General features: G+C 39.9%; 1 protein-coding gene across 1 annotated transcript in view; it reads left to right on the forward strand.

Annotated features, from left to right (window-relative positions):
* Positions 1–27212, forward strand: part of TIAM2 (TIAM Rac1 associated GEF 2) — a 217984-nt gene that overhangs the window by 147132 nt on the left and 43640 nt on the right. Inside the window, exons 9-13 of the mRNA XM_084623938.1 lie at positions 3326–3493; positions 6391–6495; positions 7333–7411; positions 9092–9184; positions 10297–10557. Coding sequence (XP_084480064.1) covers positions 3326–3493; positions 6391–6495; positions 7333–7411; positions 9092–9184; positions 10297–10557 — 706 coding nt within the window. The remainder of the gene's footprint in view (positions 1–3325; positions 3494–6390; positions 6496–7332; positions 7412–9091; positions 9185–10296; positions 10558–27212) is intronic.

Here is a 27212-nt window from a genome sequence, read left to right on the forward strand (position 1 = left end):
TTGCACCACTTGCCCCGCGCCGCCAAACAGGCGGAACCTGAAACATGCTGAGCCCCCATGGAGGGGTTTTGAAAGGGTTGCAGGGAAGGAGGGAATAATCTATGGTTTTTCTTTGCCCTTTGATGCTACATTCACTACATCTGAATCCTTTCCACTCATGGCAGCAGAGGGATAACAAATCTAGACTTATGGCTGTTAAATATGCAAAAGTGGGGCATTTGTTTCTAAACTTTTTAAGGGTTCAAAATATGGCCTGTGCATTTTTTAAGATCTCGGTATTTTGATGAATTGTACAACAATTCAGAAGTGATTCATCGTAAGTCTCAAAACCGTTAAGGTTGGAATCAACCCAGTTTCATTAGCCAATTTCAAATAAAAATCAAAAACAGAATCAAAACCTTTCATAAGATGCTTCCTGGCGAATGCAATGGAATACAAGTAGCGAAGTGTTCCGGGCAGCTTTTGTGAGGTGTTCCTTATGAAGATGGTGACAACAAACAGAGAAAGATGGGAAAATCATGAAGTATCCTACTGCTCCTCAAGCAACACTGTGGCATAGTGTATGACAGTCTAAAAGTCCTGGCACATGTTGCTGGAAAACTAGGTGGGTTGTTGTAGCTTTATGTGGCAAGGAATGAATGAAATATTGTAGTATTAGTCGCTGCAGGCATAACAGAAAAAAAATCTCATTTAATGTCAGAGTTTCTGGGATGGAAAATGTGGGTGAAGCAACAGTATCTTGACCACAGCTAAGGAATATATTTGTAGTTTAATATAGAAAGACTTAAGTTTTCCTCACATCAAGCCCTTAGTAATGCTTATGTTTGGGAATCAGTATACATAGTAAACAGATTATTTTGGATCCCTAGCAGTTTGTTAGTTTAAAAAAAAAAAAACAACCCTCTGAATCATATAATTTAAAGGGGATTGTGCTGGGGTGGGGGAAGATGCCTTTAAATAATGTTTTTCCCCGCCTTGCTTCTCTGTTGAAATTTTTCTCCACCAATGATTGTAGTGAGATTGATTTACAATGGGCAGACTGAAGGGCTGATTTCCCTTCAATAAGCCAACTGATAATTACAAACCATTGAATTGTTACTAGCATCTTCTGAGTTGACATACAGGGTTGCTTCACCTTTCTCTCCAGGAAGCACACTGAGAATTAACAGTTTGACACATGATATCAGGATTCTTAATATTTGCAATTTGTCTTTCTTGCTTTGTCTCTTTTTCATCATTTGTACAGTTGTAGAAGCTCATAGTTGATTCCTATCTTCTTGGCTTCTCGGTGCTTTCTGATGTGAGTATAGTTCTATAGGAATTATCCTATAATATAGCAACTGTTCTGTAGGAATTATGGTACAAGAGTCAATGAGGGAGAATCTCAGCAGATATAAATTGTCGTAGCTCCACTGACTACAGTAAAGCCATGACTATTGACACCAGCTGAGGCTTTGCCCTTGGTATCATTTTTCTAGCTGGTAGTTTGCCACTAGGAAAGTATGATTTTTGAAAGTCATCAAAATGTGGCTCTTTATAAAATAATTCCTGCTCCAGGCTTCTAATCTGGCTGCAACTTGTATTTATGGGTAATGTGGTAAATACACTGATGTGGCTGTTTGATATACTGTTTTTACTGCTGTGATTGGCATGCATGTCAAGAATAACGATGATGTTGTTGTTATTTGTTGAGTGTGGTCATTATGTTTGGTGCTGTGCCAATAGAGAAGGAAACGCAGTCCCTGTCCAAGGGAGCTCCACTATAAGGATTCCATTGTGGCTTTTAATCACAGCCCTGCACTGGGCCCCTGGGGCTGCACAGCCCCTGCAGGTGCTCCAGGCAGAATTGCATCTCCCAGGTTCCAACTGTACAAAAGGCGTGCACACACTTTTACCCTTCCCCTGCATAGATGGCTGGCTTTGCTAGCTGGTGGGGAGTGGACAGCGTCATGGCCCCACCTCTGCTTCCCCGCCTACTTTGATGTGGCTCACACCATGGAGCAGATTCTGCACTCAGAGTACGGGAAGCTCTGTTTGTGGTTGGGTTCTTTTCCTTGTGCTCCCTCACAAATCCCCTCTATTGTTTATATGTGCAGAGGCCGACCACAATCTGGCTCAGAGTTCTGACACCTAATACAGTGGTTGAAAGTCTAGTCTCAACACAGTGTAGCTGTATGTTTCTTCTCCTTTGGTGGGTTACTTTTGAATCCTAAAGTGTGGCACAGAAGAAAGGGCAAAGATGAGAAAGATAGTAGCGGGATATTTAAGATGAATCAAATGGTTGTATAAATGTATACAAAATGGCTTTGTGTCATGCATTACCTCCACATTAAAGTTGGTTGTGATTTGCCAGATGTATTTCCTATTTAATGTTGGAAAGAGCTTCAATTTGAGCCTAAGCAGTGAAAGATCACATACTCTTCACTCTCTAACAAACAATATAATCTTAAACTGTAGGTATAGCAGGAGTAGTTTATGCCTCTGCTATGTTGTCTGTGATGTTTCTTGCTCCATAGTGCCCTCTGCTGGAAGACTACGTTAGATTATCCTCTTTTTCTCATTAGAAATACAGTAGAACCACAGAGTTACAAACTGAGCAGTCAACCACAGACACCTCCATTTGGAACCGGAAGTACACAATCAGGCAGCAGCAGAGACCGCCCCCTTCCCCCCAAAGCAGCAAATACAGTAAAATACAGCACTGTGTTAAAAGTAAACTTTTTTTTAAAAAGGGAAAGCAGCATTTTTCTTCTGCATAGTAAAGTTTCAAAGCTGTATTAAGTCAAAGTTCAGGTGGAAACTTTTGAAAGAACAACCACAATGTTTTGTTCAGAGTTACAAACATTTCAGAGTTACGAACAACCTCCATTCCCGAGATGTTTGTAATTCTGAGGTTCTACTGTACAGTGATCTATTCAAAGTCTTTGATAAAATACGGTACTAATTGTTTAATCCTGTTTAAGGCTTTCATTTGTTTACATAGGTATAATTATGTAATCCTATTTAAGACGGTATTCCATTTGTTCACATATGTATAATCTTGCCACATTAGGAGTTAATTTGAACTAGTAACATGATAGGTGAGTGAAATAGTGTCATTTGAATGTAAGAGAAATAATGTAATTAAGTCTCTAGACAAAATCTGGACTAAAGTCAGTGATATTGTATGAGGACTTGTAATGTAATTTGTTCTTGTATGACAGGAAAGAGTTTGTGATACCTTTGCTAAATGCACATAGTACATACCAGTAGCAAACCTGCAGTACAATATATTATTGATATTGTCATATCTCCATGTACTGTTAATTTTCCCCCTTATTTTCAGCAGCAAGTTGATGAATTTTTGAACGTCTACTGTTCTGCATCAGAAAGGGTCCAGAAAGAGAGTACTTGGGAAATCCAAACATATGTTCATTTCTGTGATAGGCCAGGAGTCACGTTAACCCTCAAGCCAGAACACAGAGTGGAAGATGTTTTGTCTTTGGCATGCAAGGTACAGAGTTCTCACAGCTGAAAGCAGCTTGTGAGCTTTAAAAGGCCATCACTTATACTTGTTATTAATTATTCTGATGCTGAAGCAGGGAGAGCCCAGTCACTGAGTCCCAGTGTCCCTGTAATTTAAGGATTCCTCCTGTGCTTCTGGCAGTTGTATTTAAGACTCAGTGGAACCAAAGCATCGGCGTCATGGAGAGCCTTTCAAGCGGTGGCATGGGCATTCATTGATGCCCAAGCTAGCATGCAGTCAAGAATGTTGAAAGAGCAGTAACAGCTGCACCTGTTAATCTACCCATGAGAACTCTTGACATATATCCAGCCTCCCTTTATATCACTTTATATCTATTACAATGAATAGAATTGTTGCATGGAAATTAGCTGTAGAGGAAGGGTGGTAACTGAGTTACCTCTGATGTCACAATGGCCCCACTTAAGAGCTACTTAAACTGTTCCCTTGAGCTTATTCTGTAGCCTATAAAATCATAATAATTAGAAACAATAATCATTAATAACTTTGCTTGATTAGAACCTAATTTCTTCAAATAGAGACTCTGTGTAAGATTTTAGTTCTTTTAAACTATATGGAAAGTTTGGAGTGTCTGCAATATTCCGTTGATAAGATTATTTGGGACAAAGAAAAGACTGACAGATGTTAATTTCTTAAAGGAGCTAGTTGTTTTAATTAATAAATTAACTAATGGATTTATTTATAAATTCTCAAAAAAATTTAGCCTATTCTCAGAGTAGGTGCTGTAAGTTTGGGGAGGATACACTGTAGTTTTCATGCAAAACAAAGAGGTTGAATCACTGCTTAAAGGCAAAATAGAACTCAGCATTAACTATGGAGACAAGACCAGAGCATTTACAACACCAAAAATAGTCTAGGGTGTTAATCATCACTTGTGCGAACAGATTGAACTTGACTCTGAGTTTGTGACTCAAACCATTTTCAAATTATAATGGAATAAAACAATAAATCTGGGGTGAAATTGTTTAAAAATCCTGTTACTTGACAATTATGTCCAATTGACTTTACCTCCTGATTAAAAAAACACAACAGAAAACCTCCCCCCACCACCTAGTCTATTTTAGACCAGTGTGAAATTCAAGGAGTGCTGATTCAATTTGCTGAAGTTAAGGAGTACCAGGGCTTCTAAAGGAAAGATAGTCGCAACTACTTTCTCTCCATAATAGCTGAACAAAATGATTTCTTTTCTTTTTTTTTAAAAATCGGGCATTATCTACATTTTCTAAATTGACACAAGGACAGTGCTTTAGCCAAGTCACAGTGAACCTACACACTGTCACTAAAAAGATATAATTTTGTTATTGCTCATGTTAGTCCCCATTCCTCGTGGATCAATGAGAAGAAAATTAGCCCTTATTTTTAAAAGGAATGGTTGACCCCACCATTTGCAAAAGAGCTAAATTTTAGGAAAGAAGCGCTAGGCTATTTATCCTATAAGACTTTGGTTGACCACCAGATGGCAAGACAGAGCTGAGACATTTGGAACTGGTTTGTCATGTAACACATAGAAGCCCTGCTAAAAGAAATAAAGGGATATAAAATCAAGGGATCTATAAAATAAAGTTTAAAAGTAAATTACTTGTGTTCCTCACTACACTGTTCCAAAATGTCTGTCTGTAGAAAATACTGTTTTGTTATGCCTGTATCACTTCAGTAGTCTAATAGTAAGTTACTTTATTTTAATGTTTTCTTTTAATGAAACCTTTTTCTGTTTTATCTTTTCTTTCTGTTCTGTATGTAAAGTTTTTCATAAGCAGTCTAACACTGAATCCTTTCTGCTACATCTTTTCTGGCTCTTTCCTTCTTACCCTCACCAGAATTGAATGGCAATGTAAGGAATCTTCATTCTTTAACACAACACATTGTTTAAAAAGTGTGGGTGTGGGGGTAAAGTCTGATTTATTTATTATTTATTTATTTATTTATTTTCTCAACCATATTTTGATGGTTTTCACTTATTTGTATTCTGCATACCTAAAACTTTGCATAACACACAGAGAAAGAATATGCATTTTAATATAATTATTTAGAATACAGTGCACACATTACCTATACATTCTATTTACACATAATGAAATATTCAGCTAAACAATCCTTCCTCAGTGGATTAAGATTTCATAAGCTTCAGAGGCTTGTTGGACAGAGGGATGAAATGACCTTAATAGATGCAGAACTGCCTTCTCTTCTGAAACATTGCTCTTTTAATTCTGAAATGCAAGATTTGCTGCAGTAGTCTCGGCAGCGAGCTAAATTTAAGAGAGAGACTCACCAGGGGCTCATCTGTTATAGGTTAGTATCCTTAGGGAGTACTCCCATTCCCCTTTGACTTCCTGCAGATTTAGGTTTTCACTTTGACCACATATGGTGAAAAGTAGGTATTACTCACTGATCATAGATGAAACCTGGCAGTAAAAAGTGCAATAAAAGCAACCCCTTAGGAAATCTCTCTCTCCTAAGAGCCTGTATATGCATATGCATTTTCCTCATCAGAGGTACAGGTTATGTGCAGAACTGAGCTGCGCAGAAGAGCCACAGAAAATGATGAAGATGTGTGCAAGTTCAAAAGGACAGAACAGAGTTCTAAGTTTATTTGAAAACACATAATGACACTTGGTTAATCTAACAGCCAAGATGTAATGTTAATGCAAGTGTTTCCTGAGTATACTTACAAGAAACAGAAAATCACACTGATGTGAGCTGTATCATCTAGGCAATACAGACAATACACCACAAAACCAGTTAGAAAATAACTTGTTGAAGATTGCCTTTGCTTAACTTCTAAAGGCTTTGTGTGTATGTGGCTTCTTTGACATCTGGGATTCTGTAAATAAATCATGAATTTCAAATATGTTCTTTTCATCCCTTAGATGAGGCAGCTGGAACCAAGACACTACGGTCTACAACTTAGAAGATTAGTTGATGAAAACATTGAGTATTGTATTCCTGAAGCATATGAATACATACAAGATCAGGCAAGTTTGACTAATTTTAGATAAGAACTTCTCGATACTTGTAGCCACAGCTAGATTATACTCTATGAATGGATCTAGACTGTTCTCAGTGGTAGCAGATGACAGAACAAGGACTAATGGTCTCAAGTTGCAGTGGGGGAGGTTTAGGTTGGATATTAAGAAAAACTTTTTCACTAGGAGAGTGGTGAAACACTGGAATGCGTTACCTAGGGAGGTGGTGGAATCTCCTTCCTTAGAAGTTTTTAAGGTCAGGCTTGACAAAGCCCTGGCTGGGATGATTTAGTTGGGGATTGGTCCTTCTTTGAGCAGGGGGTTGGACTAGATGACCTCCTGAGGTCCCTTCCAACCCTGATATTCTATGATTCTATGAAATGTCTGTGAATTAGATACAAAATGGGACTTTTAGATTAGGTCACTATCACAGGCTGTATTCTGCTACCCATACTCACAATGGATTAAACTCTCCTATGTGCAGAGAACTAGAGATCTAGGGCATCACTTAAGCCTTGGTTTAAGAACTATTTTGAGGGTTTAAGTGGGACTTAATGGTGCCTACGCCTAGTGCTGGTGCTCTGCACATGCGTGAATTTCACCCATTAGGTAATATCTTAGTCTACAGTTAGTCCCACTGAGTTCAGTGATACTTGCAGCATAACACACTTCTCTAATGTGAGTAAAGGTGGCAGAATCTAGCCCTTTGTTAATGGATTATTTAACAATGCAGCTTTTTTTATTAATAATTAAAATGATACTGATTTCAATTATGTATTGAACCTTTGGCTTTTGCAGTCCTACAGTTTCACAGTTTAACAACTTGTGATGTTTTCTCTCTAACAGATATATGATGAAATAGAAATTTTTCCTTTAAATGTTTACCATGTACATCTTACTAAGACTGAGAACATAACTGATTTTGGTAAGTTTTAGTAAAATCCCTCCCAATGATTTTCCTTTTATTTTCTTTGTTCTTTTTGAAGCTTAATTTTTCCTTCCAGGAGCTTTCTCTTTGTTGACAACTTTTGGGCCGCTCCATGTTCAGTATGACAAGTCTGCAGAGTGCACAAGTTAGCACTTTAAGGAAGACCCAAGAATTGCTGCTCATTTGATACTGCTGCTTTTTTTTTTTTTTAAACTCCTGCATTTGGGGGAGCAAGTAAAAGGCTTGCTTACTTCCCAATGCCACTTCATTGACCGGAAAGTAAAAATGCTGCTGAAGTGTTGGCAGGCAACTTTCTCATGCTCAACTAAATAGAAATACCCAGCCTACTCTCAAATAAGGAAATATGATTTCCTTTTTGGCAGCAAAACATTCTGTTGACTCTGTGCCAATAGGCTGTCGCTTGACAGAAATTTTAACTGGCTTCTTTTCACTGTGGGAGGTAATGCCTAAGAATATCCTTATGTTTGCTTATTGTGAAATGTGGACTTTAGTCATTCAACTGACAAGAATGAGGAAGGCAGTGGAGAAAAAAGGAAGGAAGATAATGCTGTAGAAGGAGAAATAAGAACAGAAAAAATAATAAGTTTCCTGATTCACTCACGTTCAGGCCAATTCATTCCCACTAAGGTAGTCTTTCCATTGATTTTTAAGGGCATGTCTACATGGTGCATTAGTTTGCACCAGGGAGGTGTACATTCTAGCACGTAGTAGTGTGTTGCACACTAATTGGCCTGTGCGGACCCTGCTGGTGCTCACTAAAAGTTCCAGTGTGCCTGTAAATGCAGTCTTGTTTCAAAAAGTATTACAGTAACACTCGCTAGGGAATTTTTAGTCTGTGCCAGCAGTATCCACAGGGTCTAATTAACACACAAGATGCTAGTGCACACTAGAATTCACAACCCTCTAGTGTGGACTAATTCACTATGTAGACCAGCTCTAATGTGAGTTTGATTGTGTCAGTGATTATAGTCTCTCTGAGTCAGGGACTGAGACCAGAAATCTGCGTGTGAGGAACAAAATGGAGAATTCTCATGGTATTGCAGAGAACTCCTTTTCCATCATGCTGACTTCTCATCTCATCCACCTCTTTGTGTCAAACATTCTCAGCTAGAGAAAGGAAACAGCCACTGAGGGGCAGCTCTTCAGGTCAAGGACTTTCTTTTTCTTTTCTTTTTTTAATGTTTGTACAGCATCCATCAGAATGGGGGCCTGGTCCTGATTGTGTCAGTTGTACACAAAAAATGGGTTATAAACATGTAAAAATGATGTGCGTCTTCAGACGCTGTTCTCTCCCAGTTTTTACAAGAAATCATATGAAATCCTCACAATATTTGTCAAAGTGTTTTATAGAGCTTCACTGGATCTGGTGATCTGTATTATTGAAAAGCTATATTGGGCTTATTTGAAAAAACAATAAAATATCTCATAATAACTATTTACATTTCTTTGAAGAGGAAAGAAATTTATATGAGAGCATTTGTCCGTGTGTGTGTGTATACAAGTTGGGAGTGAGAAATGTCACCTCCCTTTTGATTATGTAGATTAAATCTACTGAACATACAAAACTAAATGAGAAATACCTGACCAGAAATTCACCTGATTGTTTTTAAGCAGACCAAGTGGTAAGGGTAAAACCATCTTTATTCTTAATTCCAGGGTTTGCAGTCACAGCTCAAGTTGTTGAAAACCAGCATCTCACTCATATACTCATAAGTGATGTCCTTCCAGATGGACTGGCTTACAAAGAAGGTTTGTGTCATGGCTGTACTAAGCACTGTTACGTTTTTCATTACTTTTTATTAAGTAGCAAACGTTAGGGAGCTTTAAAATTGTCTGAAAATAGTTCTTTGCTTCTACTACCCTTGGTCTTCTTGCTTGATCACCATGTACAGTAGATGAAGCCTAGGTAAGATTATTTACATAAAGTGGCCGAGGAACCCTTCTAACAAGAGGTGAAGCGAAAAGAATGCTTGTCTACACTTGGGGCAAAATCTGCTCCCACACTAAATGTTGGGATCTGTACAGGGACAGAAGAGAGAAATTCTCCACCTCACACGGTGGAACCTCCACGGCTGAATTAACCTCCATGGCTCTTAGCCAACCATTTGCCTGCAACAAGCAGCGATGTATGCAACAGGCTGGCTCCCAAAGAACTACCTTGTGCATTACATTGCAGGGTATCACTGAAGTTTTCTACTTTGTGGTGCTCATGGACCGTACGCCTCCTCCTCAGCCTCTTAACATCTCACCTTCCCCTCCACACTGCTGAACTGCATCAATTCTGCTGTGTTTGGCACCGCCTGCAAAGGAAGGGGAGAATTATTCCCTTAGTCATCTGGAGTGCAGTGGCCAACTGGCTGTTGCTGATCCTAAAATGTACAAGTTGCCACTATTTAGATCTAACTGAACTCTCCCATAAAAACTTCACTTGTTAGATTTCCCTGTTGCAATTTTGCAAGAATGAACAAATCAGCGTGATAAAGCTCCTTGTGTTTCCTGAACTGGGATCCTAAAATAAGAGTTATTTTGCCTATAGGCTTTTCAGGATGCTGAGGGCCACCTTAAAATGAACTCATGGTCTGAGAGTCTGTGTGATTCTTCTGTCATACCCTTTTCTAAAGCTGCATGTCAGAGTCATCCTGCTTTAGCCTTTGAGTAGAAACAACCATGTCATAGGTGGCACAACAAATAGCCAATCCTGCAGTCATGGCGCGCACACAAAACTCCCGCTGACTCCAGTGGGATAACTGCAGGATTAGGTCATTTGTATAAAAATATGTATAATCAAAATGCAATACAATTTGTTTTGTAGCCCTGTTCTTCAGTGCTCCAGTATTTTCTTTCCTTTCTCATTCTCCCAGGGGTGAGAGTGGGCAATGAAATCTTGATTATAAACGGAGAGGCTGTGTCTGATCTTGACCTCAGGCAGATGGAGTTATTGTTTTCCGAGAGAAGTGTCACGCTCACGGTGAGAGCAAGTCATTATGGCCCTAAGCGAGCATTATGTACGTCGTGGTCAGTTGGCGACATTTCCAGGGACCCGAAAAGCTTGTTACCCCCTCCTAACCAGTCACAGCTCCTGGAAGAATTTCTGGATAACTTCAAAAAGAATACTGCAAATGGTGAGGAGGAGATGATGATGATTGTATTTTTCCCTGGCCAGTCAGTTATTTTAAAACTAGTTTTGCTTTTTTTTTTTAAATCCATTAAAAAAAATTATTCTCATGCTACAAGAGAAAAATCCAGATATAAACGGTGTAAAATCCATTTAAATTTCACGCATTTCTGTAATTAGAGTGATTTCCTGAGAGTAGCAATGAAACAGAAAATGATCATTTCTACAGGAAAATTATGTTCTTTTAACCTATTCCACTGTATCATCCCAGTAATGCCAAGTACTCTGTTTTGCAATGTCAAGGCTACCCAGTATAACCATATGTGAGCATCAAAAGTTGAAATGGTATCGTTTTTAGGAGTAGAAGTTTTGCCGTATGTTTTAATATGCTTCATTTGTGCAACTTACCATGTACATTTAGGGCATTATGAAAATAATAACAATAATCCCGCTGAAAATGGAGACATTTTACAGCAGCCTTTCCCACCAATCAGTGTTTTCTTTAATGCATTCCAGGAGAATACAGGTATCCGCTTTATATAAATGTATTTTTTACCTTGAGACACTTTTAATGTGATTATTCAGCTGCCTTCTCTGTGAATTTCTCAATCCTATTGTCATACTAACTATCAGATATAGGAAGTATGCTAAATGAGGGTGAGATTGTGGCCATATTCTGTATCGAAGAAGAAGATGGGGGAGGGTGCAAGGATCTTTAGTGCTAGGACTGGCTAGCATCATGGACACCCATAAATGGTCAGGAAGGAGGTGAGTGTATCATCCTGTTTTCTGCCCTACCAGCTAGTAGAAGGCAGCTCATACTGCTGCACACCCTCAAGGATTGTAGCAGTGGGCACACTCCCCTTGGGTCTGAGCCAGTGCCTATAGAAGTCAATGGGAGCCGGATCATACCCCTAGAGCACTATTGAGCTCTGTCAAACATTCTCTCCTCATCCCACCCCCAAGTCCGTGGTAGGCCAATGCCAGTTTTACTCATCATCTCATGGACTTGTTGGTCTAAATAAGAGTGAGTGGGGACTGCAGGACTTGGCCTTTTGTGAACTGAAACATTCTATCAAATGCCACATCACAAACAAGCAGTATAAACATTACTGTGATTGAGACTGCCCTGTTGTGTTGAAGAAATCTGTTTTGTGATGTCAACATGTTTTTAAGATACTGCTTGAAATATAAAGTATTTTGGGGGTATTTGCTCCCCTGGAAAACTGTGCCTATAAGATATAAGCAGATTTAACTCAATGTATCATGAATGGGGGGAAAAGGTGCAATTCCCTCTTTATACATCTGGAGGATGCTTTTAAAATTCCCCAGGAAACCTAGATCAAAGTCATTGCTGCGTGAGGGACAGGAAGTCCTCTTTGTGCTTAATTGTGGAGGCAAGTGTTTTCTGATCTTAATCTTGGCATGATTTTAAAAAAAAGAATAAAAGAATCACAAAGGAGAAGTTGATAGGTTGGATTTAATTATAAAGTAACTTTTTGGGTCATCTTTGAAATAAAAAAAAATAATTTCTGATTACAAGATTTGTGATACCCTCGGTAGCATCTCTCTTGGGGCCTTAGTTCAATTTAAAATACCATTAAATTGACTATTGGCATATAAAAGCTAGTGTCATTAAAACAAAAATTATGATGGAACTAATTAATTAGTTATATTAGGGCCACTACTCAGCTTGTTGGTTTGATATTACAGGCCAGCATTACCTGGAGTATTCAGTATAATAAACGTATGTGTCCATTTACCAGATTCATTATTTCTCAGAGACAAATTTGCAACTTCGGTTAATTTCCAGATATTCCATTATAATAAGATATTGCTAGAGTATGTTTCATACTCTAGGCACTAAAGTGTATATGCTTATCTGATTAAGAAAGCAGTTAAGGCAGACTGGTTTACCTTGAAATGGGGGTGGCAGAGCGGGAAGGGGAAATGGTTCTAACTCAAGCTCTGTGAGAAAGTCTGTCATCTAATTTGGTTCATGTAGATCACTGGTTCCCACACTGGGATTCGCAAACCCCAGGGGTTTGCAGAATGTTACAGGGGGTTCACCAGAAAAATTTCACTCATGGTGGCCAGAGGACCCTGGGCATTGGAGGCAGCAGGTGGGATCCAGTTGCAGGGCAGACAGCCCGAGCCCCAGGGAGAGCGGGGCCTGGCAGTTGGGGCTGGCAGCCCGAGCCCCGGCAGTCAGCGGGACCTGCAGCCCAAGCTCAGTGGAGCTCAGTTAACCGGGGCAGTCAACAGGATCCAGCAGCAGGAGCCCCACAGAGTGTGAAGGAAATTTTAAACTTAAATTCCTGGAAATATTCATTTTTAGGAGGAGGTTCACGAGATTTCACAATTTAGCGAAAGGGGTTCGCGGGCTGTTAAAGTTTGGGAACCACTGATGTAGAAACAAAAGAAAGTGGTGCTACTTTGACTTAAATAGGTAATCTTAATGGGTTTCATCCTTGTATTCTCTTTTTATTTATAAATAACTTGGGTGTAGTAGTCTGAACCCAGGCTTGTGTGCCAGAGACTCCTTAGTTCTAACTCTGGCTCTGATACTGTTACCCTGGGTGGTATTAATTGAGTCACTTAGACCACAGTTTTCCAAGGTGACTTCTGATTTTTTGGTTCCTTATAATGTCCAACTTGAAACAACCTGAGCCGCCTTTTCAGAGATACTGAGCACCCACAGCTCCTTAGAAAGTCAGGAAGATTAGCATGTGCTGAGCACTTCTGAAAGACAAACACCTGTTGTCTCAAATTGGGCAGAGGCCACATTGGAATATGTTAGCTTAATCTTTCTACTCCCCCATTTATAAAAAGCAGATGATTATACCTAGAAGTTCTGAGAGGAAGATGAGAGAATTAGTTAAGTTGTGTAAGGTGTTTGAAAATGAAAAGTGCCTCAGAGTATTATTAGAGAGACAAGGTGGGTGAGCTACTATCTTTTACTGGATCAACTTCTGTTGAGGGGGGGGAGAGAAGCTTTTGAGCTACACAGAGCTCTTCTTCAGGTCTGGGAAATATACTCCAAGTGCATTATTATCCTATAGGACTAAATGCTGATACCCTTAGGCTATGTCTACATTTATGGCAGCATTTAGAGTACAAGCATTACACATGTATCTGTACTCCACAGTGAAACATACTGGCAGTGGTGAGCTGCCAGAGCCTTTCCCCACTGCCTCCCCCCTGTGAGAGTCTTTCCCTGCCCCTGCAGCCTTTCACTACAGCAGGGAAAGGCTTCAGCAGGGGAGAGGCAGAGCAACACTACATTGCTAAAAATAGCAGCGTAGGCACTAATGTGGGTAGTGGGAGGCAGTACTTAGGTGGGTAAAGTGTGAGACCTGGGGAGTTCAGGCATGTACTGCACTCCCCTTGCCTTTGCCGAGCCTCACTGCCTACACTCCTATTTATACCCATGCTAGCTGGGTGTGCAGTGCCTATCCTCTACACACACTGCTGTAAGCGTAGACCTACCTTTAGTCATGCTGGGTAACAACATCTGGCCTATAATGAAGCAGAAGTTACTATAAAGTAATCTTTTGAAAAACACTAACTTCATTTAGCTTTAGTGATATGGTTTGTCTGAGTTTTCATTTATATGCTTATAACTCCTTAATGTCTTTATGACGAATGCAGTTTCCTACCTAATCCCTTGCATTGCAGATGTGACATTTTACCTTGTGTCAAAATCTGGCAATTTTGAGCAAAGAGAAGGGAAGAAAAGTGATTGGTTTGCCACTGCTAAAAAAACCAGGCATTGGAAGTTCAGTTTTCTATAAGAGTGATTCATTTCCTTCAGGAGACCTGAACTCGGCTGTGGCAGTGTATACAGCCTCTCCGATGCTATAATCTGACTTCCCATGTGGCAGCATGCACTTGCTGCTGAGCCACCTGTTTATACTGGAAAAGAAATAAAATGAAACACTGAAAACCCAATTAGCTGAGCAACTAAGTTTGCACCAAGTTCTCTGTCCTAAGGAAGTTAAACAAATATTTGTAAAGAGGTAATAAAAATGAGGGAATTAGGATGGAATTTTTCCTGCCATGGAAAATATAGACTTGCCCCATTTCTACATGCTGTAGATGATGGAGAAATAAACAGTAGAGTTAATGACAAGAATTGAATACTATGTATGCTAGTGTTTAATGTGTCTATTTTTTTAATTAATGAATCTTCTGCTGACATCTGAAGCATGAGCTACAAACAGAGGTTGATCTGAATAGGTTTAAATCTCTATTACAGAGCCGTTTTCAGGAAATGATTTGTTGTTACAATATCTCAAGATCTTCATTGCCTCAAATTCAAATTTGCCATACAGACACTCAGATAACAAGGTGTCGCATAAATGCCTAGACTAGGCTGACCAGAAAGCAAGTGTGAAAAATTTGGACTGGGGGTGAAGGGTTATAGGTACCTATATAAGACAAAGCCCCAAATAATGGGACTGTTCATATAAAATTGGAATGTCTGGTCACCCTAGCCTAGACAGATAAATACCTTCAAGAGGGATGTCCCCCTCTTGACTTCTTCAGAGTCTAATTAGTTTTCTCTAATAAAGATCAGGTAGCCCTGCTCCTATAGAGCTTCCATCAGAAAGATCATTGAGTCCAGAGCATTTCTCATTCTCGAAGTCTTCTATGTCTCGCATTATAATAGTATTAAGAAAAAGAGAGAAAATGAGTTGGAAGAACTTCAAGCTGGTAAACTCATCGCTTCCAGTAGCAGACTCTGACTGAAGCACTAGCTTTTGCCAGTTTCACAGCAGCCCACGTCTCTTTCTGTCTCCCTCCATCTGTTGATTCAGATCTTTCAGTAAATCTGTGAAATATTCCTCACTTACACTGATGGCTTTTTGTAAAACACTGCCTTGAGATGAAAATAGATAAAATTACCCCAGAGTTAACATTTACATAATGTAGTTCTTCCTGAGGAAATTACCTTGCTCCTGTGTCTTTTGTTTGTGTTCCATGCATTTAAACATTGTTTATTCTTTGAGTAGTGTGTCTATGGGTGCTTCACTGTAGGTCTGCCTGTGTCCCTGCACTGCTGATCAGAGAACTTCGGTAGCAGTGTCTGTTGGGCCCGCACATGCACTGTCTCTCCTTGGGCTGCACCACGAGGCTAGCCAGTGCACATGGGCTAACTGTCCTCAGTTCGTTCTTGACTACCCTTGGCTAGAGACGCAGTCAATAGCAGTCTGTTAAGACTATCATCTTAATCAATTTACCTATGGATACTTAGTCTCCTAGTTGTATTTCTAGCTGTAGTTTTCCCCCTTTCTTTATTTTACCCTTAAAAATAAAAAATAAAGTTTATTTTTCTTCCCACATTTTCTCCCCCGTTGGGAGCCCTTTCTCCCAACAGGATGTGCCTGGTTTGCTGGGCTTCAAGAAGTGCCTCACTTGTAAAGAGGCGATCCCAATCATGGATAAGCAGTGTGCATTCACTGCCTTGGGGAAGGCCACACAACAGAAATGTGGTCTTTACCAACAGCTCCAGCCAAGATCCTGCAAAGACAGCTCTGCCAGAAGATTATCTTCATGGAGGCAGTTCTCCAACCCCAGTAGCCTGGTAGACATGAGTCTTCCTACAGCCTTCTATATCTAGGGGCTGCAGGTTGAAGAAGCAGGCTGCGGACCCCTTTCACAAATCTTCTAAGAAGAAAGCGGGAAGCCCCCATAGTGAGCCCCGAGATAACTGCAAGCAATAATTATCTCACTCAGTATCTTCAGCACTGAGGTCATCTCGGTCCGGTACCCCTAGCTTATGGAAACAGACAGTAAGCATGGCTCATGGACCTGATGGGTACAGGCACAGAGTCATCGGCACCAAAGGACAGGAGTAAACACTTCTTTAAAAAGATGCTCCCAGTCCATGAGCCCACATCAGTACTGCCAGCGGTGGCTCAACCGACACAAGAGTGACTGGTGCGGACGACATCCCGTCTCCCCGGCACTGCAACTGACACCAGGATGATCGGTACAGGGGGAACTCCGCCATCAAGAGGCCTCTACATGCCAGATGCACTGGAGTCCCCTCCTCTTGGTACCAAGAGCCTCTACATGGGAAATATCCCATGGGAATTTCCCCCACCAATGCATGGGAAATATCCCCCACCAATGCCATGCCCCTCCACTCTTTTGCAAGGGTTCAGACAGCAACCCTGAGGAGGTAGTGTTGCAGTACTTTTCCCAAGCTCCATATGGTGCTCGCTACCAACAGAGCCCAAGGATATACCCACAGATGACCCCACCACCACCAACATGGTATGGCCCCCCATGGGTGCTACCACTGGGCTTTATGCCACCCTCCCCCCAATGGCCATATTGGGACGGTTGGGCAGTGCACCACCAACATGCTTCTCAAACTCTGAGCCTTGCCCGAGAACTCTTGAGGCACACTCACTTCAGAACCACCTCGAGATTTAGAGGAACAGGAAGTTGGTACTGAGGAGAAAGAGACTCCGAGGACCATACCCTCCTCCTCTCCAGATGAAGCTGTCATGCCTTCTCTACCATCTTTGGTGGATGAGTTTGAGCTCTTTCAGGAACTGGCAAAGAGGGTGTCAGATACTGGCAGAGGGTGTCCAGATTCATTGGAGGAAGTCAATAATACCTACCATCAATTCCTTGATATTCTCTATTCTTCAGCCTCCTCAAAGATTGCCCTCCCAATTAATGCGATCAGTAAGATATATAGATATACATAGATACAACTATTCTTTAAGAAAGGTATATCTCACAAGGTATTTGTTTTGTATAAAGATGCTGATACATCCCAAAGGCATACTGAGAAGCCAATCTTTAACCAGTCAAAATAGTATGACTTAAGTAACCATAAGGACTGGTTATCTTATGGTTGGCAGTTGCACAGAGAAAGTTTCACGTGTGAAGTGGTCCTACTAACCTTGTCACTGAGGTGTAGGGAATGATCAGGTACTGTTACTGAAGTGTATACAGCTGTTTTGTATGATTTCATTAATTGTTATCAGCAATTGGTGATTGCCCAAACAAATGAATCAAAAATGACTTCATGTTGCTGCATTAAACAAAAATAGAATCATCAAGGAGTATGAAAAGACTTTACATAAAGACTTTGTTCTAATGTCAAAATGGACATTTTTGCAGACAATTGAAAGTGCTGCTTTAAAAAAAAGCATAGAGTTGTGTGAAGTTGGAACGTGTTGCGAAGGAACCACAGAAAATAACTTGCTGAAATAGGTTGCTGACTGGAGCAAAGCCAGAGGTGTTCAACATATGGGCCAACACATCTTACACAAACTGGTATGACACAAGATGTTTTGCACAAAAATTTTGCAGACACAATGTTGCAAGAAACAAAGAAAACCTTGTTTTCTCATTGGTTGATTAAAAGAGACACAACTTGTATTCTGGCTAGACATTTCAAATCTTCATCAGAAGAAGCCTCAGTTACTTTCTGATTGGTCCTCACTAGCTTTGCCAAGAAGAGGAACCAGGCCATGTCACCAACAGAAAATATATAAAATGCCCTGTATTGTTCAACATGTTTCGTCATGAAGCCAAAACATCTGAATGAGAGAGACTGTGAGCAGGACTTTCACTGTCCGGCCTGCAAGAGCACTCTCTGTTTGGCAATAGCTAAAGTCTTGTCTGACAACAGCCCGTGAACTCTATCTTTTAATTGCCTATCTAGTGAAACCACTGTGAAATCTGGAAAGAGAATAGGAATACAGCTGTCACAACACCTGGAGTGAATTACCTGAATGAACTTTCTATTTTGAGTAACCAGTCATTGCAACTGCGAAGCTGAGCTAGAGAACTTGCCTTCATGCCAGCTCCAACTGATAAGTAGTGAATGGCTTTTATACATGTATTGTTTACCCAAGTGACAGTTTTGTTATGCGAGGCTAAATGCATCTCAGAAAGTATGTTCCTGACTTAAAACCTGCTGAATTACTAAAATCTCTTACATGCACTTGCTACACTAACAAGTTTAATTTTAGTTGTCTAGAAGTTATGCCAGCTCAATAAGTAATTGAGTGTGTTGAGGGTGGAGAAACTCAGTACACTAACTAAGCCTAGTGCTATTTGAATCAGGAGACTGGGCTTCCCCACAGCAAAAGTTAACTGTGAGAAACGCTGAGTGTTTCAGAGGTCAGCCCAGAAATCACACAGATATTGTGGTCAACAGAACAGATAGCTTGTTAGACAAAAGGAGGAAGAATCTTTGAATTGGCTTGTAAGCTGCAGGTTTACCCACTATTTGAACCTTTGTTTAAAGTAACATGAGAGCATATTGAATTGAAATTCCAGAGAAATTAAAATATCTTCAAAGTTATTATCTGCTTATTATGTTCTGGGTGTAATGTGTGATACGTAGTTTTGTGTGTGTATAAGTGGCAAAGCTTGGCTATCAGTATCACCTTGGCAAGATAATTTTGGGCTGAATTGACAATACTTTGATAATTAAGTAACCTGTCTAATTTCTGAATTCTACTAAGAATTGTTTTGGCTGAACTAACATGAGCAGTTCTATAATTCTATTAGCAGATAAACTTGATAGGAGATTAATAAGGATCTACATTTAAGGATCCATCGTTCCATGCTGATAACACACTCGCTTGCCCACATAATTGTAGACCTAGGATAAAATTTTGCCTTTGTAAAAAGGTTGTAAGAAAGCCTGGAATTAACTAAACTGATTTATTATCTATTGAAAATTGTAACATCCCATGTTGAGTTTAGTTTTTCACATTGTGAACATTATCATCTAACCATCTTTATTTTGGCTTCTGTAATTTTTTATCTGCTTTAAAAGTTATTTTGGCTAGTACAACTCATAAATTTATAATAATTCTCCAGACTATACTTTAAGAAACTCTGATCCAAAGAACAGTGAAAAACTTAGTGGCAGTAACTGGGTTAATTTAATTACTTACCTGTTGTGTTCTCCTCATACCTGAGAATTGCTAAATTTTTGCTGAGCTCCTGCAACTTATCTTGAAGTCAAGAGAGAGCCCAAAGACTCTCAGGATTTGGCTCTAAGTTAGAAACCTGTTCAGGAGGTGCCTTGTCTAAACTTTGTTTTAAATCTCTTCTCAAAGTCGTTAGTTTACATCATGAGCAGCTATCACTCAGAATAAGCAATTTTCATATGCTGCATTGTGTAGCGACAGGGTACTAGAGTAAGAATGGATGGACTTCTTCATATGAAACTAAGGAGAATGACTTGTGTTGGAGTAATATCTTTCATGTTCAGTTTTCTAGGGGAATCTAGGCTTCCCCTTCTCTCTCCATTTAGTGCATAACTACTTGTGTTACAGGTTATGCAATTTTTCTCTCTGGCTTGACTTCACAAAGAACCTGATCACCCTCTCTTCTGTAGGAGAGGATCACCTCAGCAGGAGATCTTTCCTTCAGGGAACAGGATGTGCCCCATCTTTGCCCACAAACACACACGACTCCCCATAGATTCTGCTCCCAAACTCAGTGGATCCCCTGCCGTTGATAAAGGACTTGAATGGCATCCAGACGGAAGCCCTGTGCTTCTGTGTAAAAGCACTGGGGTCCTCTGCCTCCTGTCTGATTCTGTTGCAATAAAGCTTCATTGAAACCTCCATTACCAAGAATTCCCCAGTCACCACAGTTTCTGGACACATCTCCCTCCCGCAAGGGGATTTCCCAGCATAGAAGAGGGCTTTGAACAGTTAATGCACCCTAAGGCTATGGCTTAGCTGTCTGCTGAATTTTCCACAAGTGTGCTTTGCCTCCCCCCCCACCCCCCGCAGAAGCTTGCCTTCTTTTTCCCACCCCTTCCCAGCTGCAGTCAAAATTTTCATAGAAGGCTCTCTCTGGTCCCTACGCAGGAAAATGTAGAGATGACTGACTGCAGCAAGGATGGGAGAAACCATGCAGAATGCCCCCTTCATGAAGATAACCAGGAAAATGATGTGGACCAAAGAACTTAAAAGGCCTGATTCTTCAGATCTGATGCAGACATCTCATTCATTTTAGTGAGTTTTGCTTGCATCAGATCTAAGTGACTGGATCCCAAGTATTTTAGTGAATATTTATTAAACTCAAGTATCTTCTTTAAGAAAACAAAAAAGTTTCTCTTGTAAATTACTCTATAAGACATTTTTCTGGATCAAACACCACCTTCACGCGTCCTTCCATTTAGATGCAGCTTCAGGTACGTAACAGTTATAATTTGAAGGAAGGAGGATAAGAAGATATATGCTTTAATCAAAAGTAAATATACTCTTTTAAGTTCTTGTAATTTTATTGCAAAAGAGTATCTCTACTGTTTGAAAATATGAAATAGTTTTACTTTTCAGTAGAATAAGATGCAGTTATCTGCCAGGCTGAACTATTTAATTTGAAGTTATGAATTCTGCTCTCTAGGGAGCATTGTTAGAATTTACCACACTGATATTTCTGTTCTCCAAGCTGTGGTGGAATGCTTCATCTACCACTCCCTGACTCTTTTTCAATAGATATTGAGGAACTAAGACCACGAAGGCTTTGCAGCTTCCTGAGATTTGTCTGAGGCCATACAATGACTTTTACCAGAGACTTTGGAAACATTCTTTCCAGACTTCTGGAACCTTGCCTTTCTCTTGGCTGTATCATTTGTTAGACGAATAAGAGGAATTTGCAGGCTTTCATAACTGACCATTCTTGAGAATAACAACAAAACCCCCCCAAAAAAATGCTGCTTTCCATACCCCTGAATTAGTGTCTTTACACAAAAGCAGTTTCTAACTTCCATGTTATGGAAAGTCTGTGTCATAGATCAGGCCACAGAGAAAGAAGGAATCCTATGTTAAATATTGGCTGTGTTACAAGCAGTGTCTAAAGCATGCACAATCATTCAAGAAACTCATTGAATTGATTGTTTCCCGCACAACAGACTGGGGCTACTAATTCTTAATATATAGTACAATATAATAATTTTGCCAAGTTGCAAATAAAAATGATCTGAAATGTGGTTCTAGCAAGTTTATCTATGCTGTGCCTCCAAACAATGCCATTTTGTAGGCATATTGCCCTACTATGTCTCGTGTGTCTCACAGAAACCAGCTCAGATACGCTGGTGCAGTGCAGCTATTTTGCTTTGAGCTAGCAGCAGTATCTGGGCATAGGGATGGTGTTACCACCCATGATCCCTTCACCCTGGGGAGCCTATAGTGGAATAGAGCTCATGTAGCAATTATTACACCACTATTCTTCCACCCTCTCTGCTGAGAGTGTGGGAGGGGACCAGAGCATGGTTGGGATCCCCATGCTTCCTGCAGATTCCAGGCTGTGGTATCAGTACCTTGGGTCTCCTGGCAGCCAGTGTAACTTCAAGCAGCTCACAGGCTGCTCTAAGTTATGGTGAAGAACTGGCTGGCCACCCAGCCAGCCCAAAGTTGGGGGAGCACAATGACTATCTTTGTACTCCCAGTCTCCTCCTGAGTTGTATTGTGTACTATAGCCAACGATCTAAACCATCATCTATAAGGGTGAGTGGATATTTCAGTCCCCATGCCTGTTCACATCTTGACTTCTCTGCTGAGACTATCTCTGACTGGTGCAAATTAGTACCAGTTGTGATAATGATTTTACTTGGTCTGCTAGAAACTGGGCTGGGACCATCATCTCATTTTAGATAGGCCACCAAATTTTCTTCAGATACTACAGAACTATGAGCAAGCATAGTAGCATTTCCTGAGGCAACAATTATTTCTGCAAACAGCCTATCACACTACAACCAGTTAATGAGATCTGGCTCTCTGCCGTGGAGGAAATAGACTGAGGCCATCACAACTGGTTTCTATCTGTTGCTTGTAAACCTTTTCTAAGGTGTCTAAAGCATCCATTTTCTTCTCATCCCAGTACAAATCAGGAGTAACTCCAGTGTTAGTTACACCCATGCAAAATCAGTGAAAGAGGACAATCAGGCCCTTTGGTCTCAGCAAGCTTTTTAAACTTTTTTAGTCCTAAGTAATGCACAAGTGATGAAAGTCTGCTTGTTTGTACTGAAGCCTGTCTGTTCTTCTTTGCTGTCTATCTTAGGGTTTCCATAACACCTATCACCATAGTGTCTAAGTCAATGGGCCTCAACCCGCAGCCCTCAGGCCACTTGTGTCCCGATCAGCACACCTGACATCCTCAGGGCCATTTAGGTTGTATATATATTGTGCAGCTGTGGCCCACATAGAGAGAGCTGCACCTGAGGCCCACAGTGGTAAATAGATTGAGAACCATTGGTCTAAGTGCTCCTCAGATAAATCAAGTCTTCATGGTGAGGTCCTCAGTCTATTTCATGAGTCTTCTGCTCTTCTCCCTTCCCCAGTAGATGAGGTTTTTTTTAGGGGTAGGTGTATGTATTTTTGTTTGCTTGCTCTTCACCTCCCCTTCTTCCATTAGGTTTGCAAGAGCAGGGAGGAAGACAGGATTCTTGTTGGAGAGGAGATATAAGAGGAGAAGCAGGACCAAAATCTGCTTAGCTACAAAACCTATGAGCAGAAAGCACTGAAGTTGATGATTATTCTTCAGGAGTGCTTGAAGAGTTAAATAATTTCTTTTAAAAGACTTATTTTATTTTATATTTCTTTTAAAAAGCTTATTAAAACTTAACTTAAATTTTGTCATTTATTTTTAAGGAGCATAAGAGCTTGTTAACCTTGTACCAAGTTTGATAAAGACTATATTATATCCACTTCTTTTCCCTGGGAAGGAATCCTCTACAGTCCTCCCTTCCAAACACCCCCATTTCTCCTATTTACACCCTCCATTACTGAGACATTTCATTGCAGTCACCCCATTCTTGCCAGGACTGCCTTTGAAGTCTGTCAGGACTGCTTCTTAACCTGACAGGAGGCTAGTGTGAAGCGATGCACGGAACCTCTCCCACTTCCCAAAGCTGAGCATGCTGTCTCCACAGCACTCTGAGCCTGTTTGGAGAGTGAGACTGGGTACAGCTAATTTTGCTGTGCCATCTGTTCCTTTATTATATGGAGTTTGGTGAAGTTTTTCACCAACTGGCTGTTGTCTATAATAGAGTAGCAGGTTGAAACATGCTGCCTTCTATTTTCCCCTTGGGATAGGAGGAGGCTTCCCCAGCTACAAGATTCTTGACGTTTGGTAACACTTGATGTGCTGACGATGAGTGTTAGATATTTTTCAAATTGGTCAGAAAATTTAAAATAGAACAAGTCCTGAATGAAGTATTGTGAAAAAAGATTCTAATAGGCTGATAGTTAGAGACAATGTTCCCTGTTACTACTTGCTCCCTTGATAACTTGCAGTGGGAGGATGAATTGGTAAAAACAGCACGGACTGGAATGTAATTAAGACTTCTTTGTTAATTAAATGGACAAAGGAGATTGGTGACATTTATACTGGTTGATGGTTTCTTTGTGGTAGATGAAGTCGCTTGCCGGATGGCTGATGTTGACGTATTCAAGTTGATTTCCTTTAGTTTCCTGACTAGGAATATAGCATAAGAATGCTGCTGCCTCAGATGTCTGCATGGGATATGCTTCCATTGTATCTTAACTCACAGTCTTTTGAATAATTTCCATATTGACTTCTGCGTGTATAACTGCAGAGATGCAAGGGCTGAAATTTCCTTACATGTGCGATATTCTTGGACACTACACATGTATTTGCCTTTCTCATGGATTATCCCATCTGTGCACTATCTGCCCTGCTTTAATTGAATAATTAATAGTAAATAACTGACTTAGGAAGCATATTTTCTTTTCAGTTCTAGTGGTGGTTACATTATCATTTCTCTTGAATGATGGTGAGTCATGTATCTGCCTGCTAGCATGACAAAACATAGCATAAGTAATGTAATTAGGAAAGGAGCTTATCAAAACATTTGTGCACATTGGGCCAAATACAAGATGTGCTGAGCACCCATAGCTCCCATTGGAGTTGTTGGTAACTCTGGGTGCTGAGAGCTGCTCAGTACAAATTTTAGGTTGTATAGTTTGTTTCATTGTTGACTTCAGGTTCCATTTGATAGCTTGAATATTAAAACCCTTCTCATCTGTAAATGTGACATTCTCCAAGAGAATTTTCTTTTACTTTTGGGGTCAGGAGGGTGAGGGGTGTGCAGCTTTTAGCCATGTGGCTGATGATGTTGCTGCCTATCTGACCTTTGGGACCAGTTCTGATGGCACACAAGAGCACAATCAAAGGATGTTTTGCATTCATCACAAAAGGAAGAAATAAGAGGATACAAATTCCAGACCAATTGACAGGCCATATCCTTCCTTCCCAGTGTTAGTATGGTATCCAACTTTTACTCCATCATAATATTCCCAAAATGGGCTCCTTCCCTGGTAGTAAAACTTTATTGTAATTAGAGCTGTCGATTAATCGCAGTTAACTCACGCGATTAACTCAAAAAAAATGAACTGCGATTGAAAAAAATTAATCACAATTAATCGCACTACTAAACAATAGAATACCAATTGAAACTTATTAAATATTTTTGGATGTTTTTCTGCATTTTCAAATATATTGATTTCTATTACAACAAAGAATACAAACTGTACAGTGTTCACTTTAGATTATTTTTATTACAAATATTTGCACTGTAAAAATGATAAAAGAAATATAATTTTTTAATTCGCCTCATACAATACAATTTTATTGTGAAAATGTAACTTACAAATGTAGATTTTTCTTGTTACATAATTGCAGTCAAAAACAAAACCAGTGTAAAACTTTAGAGCCTACAAGTCCACTCACTTTGTTCAGCCAATTGCTAAGACAAACAAGTTTGTTTACATTTATGGGAGACACTGCTGGCTGCTTTGTATTTACGATGTCACCTGAAAGTGAGAACAGGCATTCACATGGCTCTGTTGTAGATGGCATTACAAGATATTTACGTGCCAGATGTACTGATCTTGCAGTCCCGGCTACGACAGTGCCATGCGAATGCCTGTTCTCACTTTCAGGTGACATTGTAAACAAAACATGGGCAGCATTATCTCCTGTAAATTGTAACCAAACTTGTTTGTCTGAGCGATTGGCTGAAGTAGGGCTGAGTGGACTTGTAGGTTCTAAAGTTTTGCATTGTTTTATATTTGAATGCAGTTATTTTTTGTACATAATTCTATATCTGTAAGTTTGACTTTCATTATAAAGAGATTGCACTCTCCAGTACTTGTATTAGGTAAATTGAAATATACTATTTCTTTTGTTTTTTTTACAGTGCAAATATTTGTAATCAAAATTAAATATAAAGTGAGTACTGTACACTTTGTATTCTGTGTTGTAATTGAAATAAATATATTTGAAAATGTAGAAATCATCCAAAAATATTTAAATAAATGGTATTTTATTATTGTTTAACAGTGCAATTAACCGCACTCTTAATTTTTGTAATTGCTTGACAGCGCTAATTGTAACCTTTTAAAAAAAATTATTATTTTTTCAAATTTAAATTGTGGTTACATCCTTTGCCCCAACCACAATCAGGCCATGTTGTGCTAACAGTAAATGCTGTGTAACTATATGAGAAGACATAGTCATTGCACTGAAAAAAAAAATCTTAAAACTCAAAAGACAAAATACGTGTGTGGGGGGCAGAATACTCAAGCAAACTGGTCGGGGTGATGAATAGTGTCTCTCATAAGATTTATGTTTCTGCTTCGTACCTGACTGCTCTATTTTCCTTGTCTTTTCCTTTATTTTTTGGTGGAAGTTTTGATCGTTGCCTATTTATTTGTTCTGTTAATTTTAGCTCTCTCTCATTTAATTTTCTTATTTTTTTATAGTTTTTTCTTCCTTTATTATTTTCCTTAGGTATTCTATTTAACATTTCTGTACAGCACCAATTGCATTTTATACAGCAATTAAGGGAACAGTCCCTCCCCTCAGCAGGTAATTAGCTGAGGCTCCGATCCTGCAAAGGCATCTCACCCCACCCGTGCGGAATCCCACTCAAGTCTGGTGTGCATATAGGGATGTTTTAATTGTTTCACTGCTTAAGGCTTGGTCTATGTTAGCAACGTATGTCGGTATAACTAAGTCGCTCAAGGGTGTAGATTTTTCACACGCCTGAGCGACACTTATACCGACCTAACTCCTGATGTAGACTGCTCCCTGTCAACGAGAGAGCTTCTCCTGTCGACCTAGCTACCACTTCTCGTGGAGGTGAAGTACCTATGCTGACAGGGAAGCCCGCCCATGGGCGTAGGTAGGGTTTTCTCTGAAGCCCTACAGTGGTGCTGCTGCATCGGCATAGCTGCGCTGCTGCCACCCTTTAAGTGTAGACAAGCAAGTACTTGGGCTGCGCCTGGTGTGGGATTTGTATTACCACAGTAAATGGTATTGTATTGCTAAAAAATAAAAATGTTCAGCATAACACAAGTGGTTAAAATGTTAAGGGAGCCAACGGCCAAGAAAAGTTAGTTATTCTAAGATGAGATTCTCTTTTTTGGCCCATTAAGGAGTTTAAAACCAAGTCATGTCCTAGAACAGAGTGTTCATCCAAAGAGAGTGGTTTTGTACATTTAATCATTTTGATTGGTCATCCCCATCAACTGGCACAGACTGCTGCCTTGTAGACTGATGAGGCTACATTAGGAAGCATGCTGTTAGCAAGAACGAAGAGATTTATTTTTGTAGATCAGATATGTATGTTTTTTCAGATGT

The sequence above is a fragment of the Lepidochelys olivacea genome (assembly GCF_965140295.1).
Source record: "Lepidochelys olivacea isolate rLepOli2 genome assembly, chromosome: 3".
NCBI classification, from domain to species: domain Eukaryota; kingdom Metazoa; phylum Chordata; order Testudines; family Cheloniidae; genus Lepidochelys; species Lepidochelys olivacea.